The 10242-nt window shown below is 31.4% G+C and overlaps 1 protein-coding gene across 5 annotated transcripts; it reads right to left on the bottom strand.

Moving 5' to 3' along the window:
- Window positions 1-443: 443 nt before the first annotated feature.
- LOC129946137 (sialin) lies at window positions 444-9208 on the bottom strand. 5 transcript variants are annotated; one of them, XM_056056198.1, is made up of 7 exons: window positions 8760-9208; window positions 4923-5037; window positions 2142-2442; window positions 1541-2081; window positions 1059-1335; window positions 880-1000; window positions 444-816 (listed from the first exon to the last, which is right to left on the bottom strand). In XM_056056198.1, exons 2-7 carry the CDS (start codon window positions 4985-4987, stop codon window positions 604-606), a joined length of 1518 nt encoding a protein of 505 aa, XP_055912173.1. In that variant the 5' UTR covers window positions 4988-5037; window positions 8760-9208; the 3' UTR covers window positions 444-603. The 5 variants fall into 5 exon arrangements, with proteins under 5 accessions (XP_055912173.1, XP_055912170.1, XP_055912172.1 ...); XM_056056195.1 differs by having other exon boundaries at window positions 2142-2445; window positions 8760-9205; XM_056056197.1 differs by lacking the exon at window positions 8760-9208 and adding an exon at window positions 7221-7250 and having other exon boundaries at window positions 2142-2445.
- Window positions 9209-10242: the final 1034 nt, after the last annotated feature.

Below are 10242 nucleotides of genomic sequence, written 5' to 3'. Positions count from 1 at the left end.
AGGAGTCGGAATGCGGTATGTATTTTAGCACTGTCTGCTAACTTTATAAAAAGCAACAAAAACTGAGAATCACTTTAGAAAGTTTGACTCACATAGTTAATATTGCACTTTGAAACAATATTTTCTTGCGTGTATTCTATACATTTAAGAGCTACACAAAAACTACGTACACAAATTAAACTTGTAGCCTTTCAACACATTTGTTTTGTTAATTTTATCATTGTAAAAAAATTCAATACAATACATAACCTTGGCATATTTTAATGGCATTTTGATGGATTTTTATCACCACCTTTGAAAAAATCTGTGTGCAATTTTAGCATTTTCATATTTCACAATCCGTATGGCTTCACATTTTTTCAAGAAAAAAAAGCTGTTTATTCAGATGGAACATTGAATCCATTTCAAGATTTGCAAATTATTGTATTGTATGGGGCGAAATATATATTTTATTTTTTTATTATTTGTATTGCACTTTTGGGCTTAAATAAACTTTTAACAACATAACATACTCGTATAAGGAATTAAATGTGAATTATCATTAATCTAACCTATCACAAAGGAATTTTTAATACATCTACATAAATAATATTGGCAAGTTTATTATTCTTTTAATTCTACAGCCTCGTTTGTATAACCACCAACTACCGGTTGTTCTGCCCTTAGAACTGCTCTAGCTTCAGCTTCAGCTGCAAGCTGTTCGGGAGTTTTGGCCCAATCTTGAAGTTCTCCAGAGGCAAATAACCAATAAATAACACAGCCTACGCAGTATATTCCTGCAGATATGAAGAAAACTATACGCCATTCATCAGTGCTCTAAAACAATGAAAAAAACATTTAGAAATATTTGGAGGCCTCTCGAAATATAGAAAATCAAACCTGTTCCTGAACTATATATCCTGTAAGCAGGGGACTAACAATTCCTGGAATTGTAGCTATAGTGTTTCCGATTCCCATCAAAACACTGGCGTGTTGTGGAGCAATATCCAAGTGATTAACTCTGAAATAAGAAAACAAAATTGATAAACAGCCTAATCGTTCGAATTCGAAGAACTTACGCAAATCCAGACCAAGCAAAAGCTCCTAGTCCAACAGCTATGGTTATATAGACAACACTCCACAAAGGATCCGGGAAGTAGGCTGTCAAAATCATAAAGACGGTTTGTGCAAGGAAAGCACCACAATTGAAGTAGCGACGAACTTGAGTTGTAGTCAGATAGCCTTTGACTTGCACCCAGTCTGCGAGGTATCCTGAAACACCGAGCAAAATGCCCATAGCCAGATATGGAACAGCAGAGAGGAATCCAGTCTTATCCAAATTGAAATTAAGAGCATCTAAGAAAGCAAAAATATAGTAAATTATTATAAACTAAAAAACTCTATCACTACATTAGTAAAATTAAAAAAAAAGGTCAATATGGCGTATGTGTAACATTTTTTTGTTAGATTTGTCTTTCGTGTGCTTTCAATAAATGGAATTTCTTTTGCTTTTTTATACCTAGTGTTGACATATTTTAAATAAACTACAAGCCTAACTCACCCCTTAAGAAAGTCGGTAACTGAGTTAACAACGTGTAGAATCCCCAATTCTCTGAAAAATGCGAAGCTATTATAGCGTACACTGGTGGCGATTTGAAAATCTCTTTCCAAGGATGTTTGACGTTAGTTCGACCAACAGTTCCAAGTTTCTTCTCAATAAACTCTCTTTCCTCCATCGAGCAGTGTGGATCCTTTTCGGGACCTTCTTTGACAATTATCACCCACAAAACAAACCAAATGCACCCAATCGTCCCGAAAATATAGAACACACTCTCCCAACCGTATTTTGTGGCAAATATACCAGACAGTGGCATTGCAACAACGGTGCCAGCATAATTGCCAGCAAAGGCTATTGAAGCCATTCGAGATCTTTCCAAAGGTGGTGACCAACGGGACCAAACTGCATGGATGCATGGGAACGTTACACCCTCAAAGATTCCTTCAACGATTCTCACAGCAAGGAACATCCCAAGACTGTGTGACGCAGCTAAAGGTGTGAGCAATGTCAAAATCGCTGTGCTTCCAATGCCAATTCCAAATACCTGATTTTGAAAAGAATCATTTTTAGATTTTTCTTCAAGGATTGTAAAACTTATTCTTACTAGATTTCCTCCAATGCGTCCTCCAATCAAACCACCCAAAAACTGTGTCAGAATGTATCCATAGAAGAATGAACTTAGTATCAAACCCTTCTGTTTTGAATCCCAAGGAAAATCTTGTTCATAGTAAATCGAACCATCTTCAGCGGTCATCGTTCGATTTTCTGTCATGGCTACAATCGCAACACTCAAATTCACACGCAACGAGTAGACATTGAAGAATCCAAAAAATGCCATCAGGACAACGATGTAACGACGTTTCCTCCAAAACTTCCATGTTAACGGTTCAGTTTCCTCAATGTTGCTGCTGTAATTAAATGCAAGGCAAAAAATAAAAATAATAATAAAAATGAAAACAAGAAAAACTCATTTATGTAAATTAAGAAATCGATTGAAAGCGAATGTAATCATAATGGATTGTTTTGAATAAGTCCCAAGCTCTCAAGGTCTAGCCAGGCTAGGTAGTGTGCCGGTGAACTGTCGTCGTCGTCGTACCGTTCGATTGCAAAGCAGCAAAGACTCTCACTTTTGTTTAAGATCAATGAGCTGAACGCTATTTTGATACGGAAACAGGTTATTTATCTTTTTTCAGGTATTTGCTTGGAAAAAGGTGTCGTGTAAACAAGAAAGAAAAAATGCATGTGGAACAAAAAAATAAAAGACTGAATTATAAAATGTATGGTGAATTTCGAACAACTTTTTCATTCTATGTTTTATCCCAGGGTTAGAAATACTTGCAAGTTGTAGGAGTGGTATATAGCAGAAACAAGTAAGGTAATAGCTAGTGAGTTTTTGTTTCTGCACGTGGTGGTAGAATGGTTAGCAAAAGCTCGAAGACTGATAATTTTTGTAACCAGGGTTGGATTAAGTATAATAGAAGTTTCAAGGTATTTTAAAATTGAACCATCATCATAGAAACCTGTAGAATCTTTTGCAGGAGATCAAAGTAAAGAAATTGGGAAATATTCTAAAGACATTTTTTTTAATGAATCTTTGCGTATAAACTTACTAAACTTAAAATCAATAAATAAACTTTAAAAAATTTCCAAACCCATAAAGCCCCTAATTTTCTGACATTTCAAATCGATAGTTCCGTTCCATATTTATATTTGTTTGGTTAAAAATAAAAAAATTGGGTGGCGCAACAGTCTGCTTTGAGAACTTGGGCCTATTGACTGACAACTCTCAACCATTCCTGTGTGCGAGTACTGTTGTCAGGAATGGAAGGACCTACAGTTTTAAGCCGAATCCGAACGGCAAATTTGAGAAAGCACTTTTCATGACAAGGATTACTCTTGGAGAATTTGTCAATTCCTCGCAAGAGGCAGTACCCGTGAAAAAAACATTGAGTTTCATAGGCAGGGATCGAACCCACGACCTCTTACATGACAGTCCAACGCACTAACCATCATGCCACGGGTTGTTTGGTTAGGAGGTCAATATCCCAAAAATCGAAACCCGAAAACACAAAACCCTAAAAACCTATTAATTAAATAAAATGTGACCTCTTAAGTTCTATCATGTTAATTTAATAGTTCCGTTCCCTCGACTAATGTTAAAGTCCCTACATCCAAAATCCAGTACATACAAAATCCCGAAAGCCCAAAATCTCGAAATCTTATAAACCTGAAAATCCACAAACCAGAAAAGCAAGAATCCCAAAAATCTCGAATTCGTTTCCCGAAATAAATCCTCTTAAGGAAATCTTCTATTTTATTTACTAGATTTTGGATTTTCGGACTTTTTGATATTCGGAATTATAGTTGTTCTGAATTCAAAATTTCAGGAATATGTCCTTGTGCCTTATTTTATTTATTTAAAATATAGTCCGGTATTAAAAAAAAATTGTTATTACATATTTATATTTGACAGGTGATAAAATATAAATTATAAAAATTGCTTACTAGGCCCATTCAAGACAAATTCTACCCTGAAAAAAAGTATGAATCAAAGCTTATTCCTTCCTATAACTAAATATACTACAAAAAAAACTGGAAACTTGTTAAATTGTTGAGATACATTTTGTTCTTTAAATTACTTAAGCCTGTTAATGCAACACAAAAGAACAATCAAGTCAAGGTTTCTTTATATGGAAATAAAACAAAATATTGAATAGTGAAATTAAAATACTCATTCGAAGGCAAAGATTTTAAAATATACTCGTAAATCTTTAATAATAAGTTTTTTAAAAATTTTGAAAAAAGAATAGTATTTTTGGAACCGGAACCTTGAGTCATTCGACTAAAACTTATTTAATTTTTATTGTATTTTTTTTGGCTTTATCAAAAGAAAAATATAAGATTGATCTACTGACGTAATGTTTATTAAAAATCGACGAAAATTTTATTTGATACCTAAATAAAACTTCAAAATAACAATGAAATCAGTTTACTAAAGGTTAGACATGTGTTTCCTATCTGATTTTGTTTATGAAGTTTTAAAATGAAAATTTTGTAATCGACTAAACATTATTCTTAGTAAGACTAAGTCATAATTGTTATTAAAATAAATTTCCAACAAACAAAGAGTCTTTCCTTAAGAACTTGTATGACATTATTTTGAATTGTTTACTATATAAGTTCCCATGGAACAATAGATAATTAAGAAAACACTTCTCTACAAAACTAAAATTCCTCCCTTTAGGGTTCCTTAAATCAAGAAAAGTCTTATGTCTACGATCAGAGTAAAATATTAGTTCTTAAAATGCATTTTTGAAGATCTAGAAGAAGGACTTAATAAGGACATTTTAGTTTTAAAAATAAACATAGATAAATAAGTACTCACCTGTCAATAGCTTTCGACTCGAACTGACGGCCACTCTGTTTTTCTTTGTCATACACTACTGTCATCTTGATTAATGTTGGCTTTCAGTCAAATAATTTGCACGTCAAAACATTCCCTAAAAAAATAAATAATATTCAGTGCTTTCAAAAAAAACGTTTCAGAATTTAACTTTATTCAAATTTAAGTCGAATAAAAACGTGGACAAATTTCATAAGATGGGATTAAGGGACCATTTTTAGAGAATTTTGAAAGCTGTTATTTATCTGACTTTAATTATTTGATTATTTTTAACAATCAATCAAAATGTGGAACTCTGGAAACAAATTTTCCAATGATTTCAATTCTACTTTATCTTTGAAAATAAGGTTTGATAAAGGGTAATCTTTAAAAACACGTATTTCGAAGTAAAAACAACCAATTAAGTTTGTATGATTAAAAATTCATTAAAAATAAACTAGACTCTTTTGATTTTAATAAATAAATACGAATATTCACATGAATCTTAAAAAGGAAATTGAAATACCCCAACCCCCCCTCTTCTAACACAGTTCTGACTTTCAATTTTAGTATATGTTACTATAGTTATCAGAGTCAAATAAAGATAAATACCAAAATAGCTTAGTATTTACGCTCATCTTTCATGTTTATCAAATTAAATTTATAAACTTATACGAGCCCTTTATTGTTATACTACAATATTAAATGTTTCGAACGAAAATTCAAGTTCAACATTTAATTTGATAAATAATATTAGTAAATGGAATAGAATAGAAGTACTCACAATAAGTTTTGTTTAACGAGTTCTCTGTCAATAGTTTTGTGTGTTTATTTTTTACATTGACAATAGAATTGAAAACAAAATTAGTATCCACATGCAAACATCCAATAAAGATGCAAATTTAATCTCTTTTAAACTGCGATTATATTTATCGTAATTCATGAAAATAATTGCTTTTATGCTGTAGAGGAAATTGTTTTGATGAAGAAATTATTTTAATTGCAAAAGACGTATTTGATTCAAAAACAAAAAAAGCAAGAACTTTTAAAAAATATGTTCTTGGAGCTAATTTTGTAATCAAAACACGTTCATGGAGAGTTCAAATACCTTATGAATGTATGATAAAGTCTATGATTCAGGCGAAACTTTTCTCCCAAAACCAATTTGAATTTCTTACTAACAAGTGGACAAAAGATATTTGTCAAAACTTCAGTATTACGTAACACTGGGGAGATCATCAAAAAGATTTCTCATTTATTTTGAACGTTATCATCCGGGAAAATGTAATTAAATTAAATGAATTCCAATTTAGCTCCCAACATCTCAGTGATGATGAAACCAACAACCTTGTAAGCCAATCAATAAGTTCTATAAACACACAAATTGTTAAACATATTGTTTCCAATCTTTAATCAAAGAAGTCTGTTGGACTAGACAAAATCAAAAACGAATTTATTAAAATGCTACCCAAGGCTGGGCTTGTATTTTTGGTCTTTTTGGTCAATGCATGTTTAAAAACACAATATTTTCCCAAGCTTTGAAAAATAGCTAAGGTTATACCTATTTCAAAGCCTGGTTGAGTAGTCTCAGCAAAATTTTGCAAAAGAATTTAAAAGAAAAAATATTAGAAATTTCTGATCAATTGAACATTATTCCTAATGAACAATTTGAGTTTAGAAAATTTCACAGTACTTCTCACCAAGTATTTCGAGTATGCCAATATGTGAAAAAAAATCGTTTGCTTGGCAAATCAACTGGTCTCATTTTACTAGACATAGAAAAAGCTTTTGATACTGTGTGGCACGATGGAATGGTCCATAAACTAGTTTGCTTAGGCTTGTTACCATGTTGAACATGGTGTTCCACAAGGATCTGTAAGGCCATTTCTTTACAATATCTATACATCCGACATTCCCAAGCTTCCTGAATGACAATTAGCTATTTTTGCTGATGATACTGGTATTTTTTCATCGCATGAATTTGTTTCCATTTATTTCAGACAAATTTGTATAATATTAAAAAACTATGTTAAGGCACACTTTACCTGAACACTTTTATTTCATATTGAAGGTTTTTTTTTGTACTTTTCTCCAAATATTTATATCATCATACAATTCTTAATTTTAATAATATAAATACTGATTCAGTAGAAAGATGTAATGTATCTATCTTATATCAAATCTCTGTATATGTAAACTGTGCGACAGCCTAGCAAATGTAATTCAAATACGAAAATAAAAAATCTATCTATCCAATTCCAATTTAGCGGAACGACAACTTTATATATTTATGGTACTTACTTTTAATTACTTAAAAAGAATTTCACAAGTCTTAAAAATTAAAAAAAAACTTCTCAACAATACTGTTTTGAAAGTTTTGCATCCTAAAAAATAAATCAATGTCAAGCTAAGATTGATACCTTTAGTCAAGTGTTTTCCAACTAGAGGTTTTATTTTGAATATCTCATTATTTGAGCATCTGTGACTTTTGAAATTATCGGCTTTTAACGTTTTGCCATTAAAAACTAGGTCAATACTTAAAATGAAACAATAAAAGCCACAATAACGTATTGAAAGAGCTAAAATTCACTTCCCAAATAGTTAATACTTTGCGGTCAAAGCTTTCAAAAGTAATGTACTCTTTGATCGCCGTTGAAGCATTTTTTCGGCTAACAAGGTCTGCCAGCAAGTGAACTGAAGAAGTTCATGGAATAGAACCCAGGCTTATCTATTTTTGATCAATTTTTGGAAAAAGACAGTGTTTTGTATAAAGACTAAGACTTTTACGGGGAATGGATTTCGCTAAGAAGCTATGATTAGTGATTCGAAGATATTGACATGAAAAACGTTTATTATCAACAAAACGATAATTCTTGCACAAAAATTATCCAATAACAATTTTAGCAGAGAATTTTTCTGATCGTGTTATTTTTCAAAGATGTGAACACAATTGAACTCCGAAATCTTGTCATTTAACACCTTTAGACTTTTATTGAGCCACATGAAAGAGCTATACCACAATTGATTTAAACCCATTGGAAACCATGAAATATCGTGAAGTTATCGTGATAATTCAGCTGCAAATCTGAGAATTAAATAGAGAAAAGATTGAAGATTGCAACTATAGCCTGATTGCTGCCATTTTGCTGATATCATTTTCCATTGTCAAAATGGTTTTTTCTCTTACTGATATTAAGAACATTGTATCAATTCCAAAAACGCACTTTATGTTGAAATAATTTTTAACGTCCTTATTTCTTTTCTGTGTTCCATTAAACTTTGATTGAAGTGAATCATCAAGAAAATTGACTGAAACGTTTACACTAGTATTCTTTCTTATTAAAAAAACGAAACTATTAATTTTTTAGTAAATTTTTTGTAAAAACTTCCACAACTATGCATATTCACATACGATCAGTACGTCAATCATTAATTTTACTATCTAGGCTGATGAGATCACAAAGTACAAATTTTTTAAAACATTTTTTTTAAGAGGCAACGCAAAAACGTGAACACTAGTTTTTATTAGTAATAATGTCACATGTCAAACATTTGTGTTTTTTTATTTTCATTTAAGTGTGAAAAATCAGCAAAGTGGTGTGTGGTAGCCGGTTTTCACGGACAGAAAGACATTTTACCAAGAGTTATGAAGTGTTAACCTACGTTAAGGTCTTTATTTCTGCACTTAGTCTTATATTTTTAATTTTTAATGGACTATAAAATCCTTTAAGGACAGTGACCCAAAACTCACAGTGACATAAAACAAGAATGTACCACGACAACAGTTTCATTTCATCAGAAACAAATTTTCATTTAAAAACAAGAAATAAATTATAAAACCTTTTTTGTATAGAAACAATATTTTATCCAAAAACCAGTTGTGGTTTTTTCTCTGCTGGCAGAATTCGTATTAATCCAAACTTTTAACGAATATTTTTATATTTTCAATTAACAAATTTGGTTAATCTTTTGTTTTGTTTTGCAAAATTTCTTTTTTATTTTTTTCTTAAGAGAAGATATGAAGTATTGATTGCACTTTCACTTCGAACACACAAGAAAAATAACCATAAGACTCAGTAGTTAACCAACATTCACTTTATAAAAGACGTGTTTCTAATGAGACTTGCGACTTTCCATTGTGATAACTTTGCGAAGCGCGATTACAACTGTGCGACGCACTTATCAAGACTCAACTGAGCTCCAGGTGAGCTGAGAAGTGAGATTTCGGTATAGCCGTAGCCGTAGTCGTATAGCCGTAGGTAAGACAGTCCGGGTTTCATTATAGCCCACCTAAAGTCTGACAGTGAGAATATTGAAAACGAACAAGTTGGGGGAGAAAATAACTGTTTATATGCCATACACAGACATGCACTAAAAAAACAGTAAACAAGTTACTGATTTTATTGGAATAGCTTCCAAAAAGCCTCATTCTCATTTAAGCGAACAAAGCCTGCGTGTTCATAATATGATAGGCTTCTATGAGTCTTTAGACATTCTTAACTTATTAAAGGGGGTGATTTCGTCGTCTTTGGGACAGTAGGGTAGGTATACTATAAAATGTTATCTTGCCATAATAATAACAAATCGTAAAACGTGTTCTTGCTTTGAGGTTTCTTAATAAGTTCATCGAGATTAAAGTCTATGGCTTGAGAGAGAAAAAATATTATTCGAATTGAGTTATTGTCAATCGGGAAAAGTAAACGATCTACAAGAAACGAGGTTAATATATTGGGTTGTCAAAAATGTGTGTTAATTAACTTAATTTTTAACTAAATATTAAGATTGTGGCAAGAGGTTTCTTTCTTAGTATGTACTCTTATGATTATCTTCGCTTATTTATAGGACCTATAGTGCCTTGAGATTTTTTTGGTAAGTGATGTATTAATGTACGTTAACTTTATGTGCATAATTATATTGTTTTTGAGATAACTATTATATCAGTTTGTTTATCAAAATAAAAAAATTATTGATGCAATAAAAACGTTCGTCAGATAAAAGACCACACATTTTTTGGAATTAGCAAAAGAAAAAAATGTTAAAAACATGATAAATTTTGACTATTTTGCATCATATAACTTATGTCAATCAAACCTCTCACAGCTTATATTTAAAGCTGTTAATGTTGAAAGAGATATTTTTACCCTTTAATTATTTCCTCGTAGACTTCTGTAAAAATTGAAATACTGCATTCAAAAATATGGCACATTATTTCATCCTTTTAAGTGAAGGTGCGTGCAAGCTTTGATTAAAGACGAGGTTATGAGTGAAGTATGTAATACTTAAGGTCAATTAAAATGTTGTAATAACAACAACTGTGTTAAAA

This window comes from Eupeodes corollae, chromosome 2 (genome assembly GCF_945859685.1).
Source record: "Eupeodes corollae chromosome 2, idEupCoro1.1, whole genome shotgun sequence".
In the NCBI taxonomy this organism is placed as follows: Eukaryota; Metazoa; Arthropoda; class Insecta; order Diptera; family Syrphidae; genus Eupeodes; species Eupeodes corollae.
This window is presented reverse-complemented; position numbering and strand designations above follow the sequence as displayed.

What these genes read in the sequence shown, in the direction of transcription:
- LOC129946137 (XM_056056195.1), bottom strand. Translation starts at nt 4,987, where the DNA reads ATGACAGTAGTGTATGACAAAGAAAAACAGAGTGGCCGTCAGTTCGAG. An exon ending in GAGTCGAAAGCTATTGACAG is followed by an intron (nt 2,446 to 4,922) that starts GTGAGTACTTAT and finishes ATTTAATTACAG; the next exon opens with CAGCAACATTGAGGAAACTG. An exon ending in TTTGCTTGGTCTGGATTTGC is followed by an intron (nt 1,001 to 1,058) that starts GTAAGTTCTTCG and finishes TTCTTATTTCAG; the next exon opens with AGTTAATCACTTGGATATTG.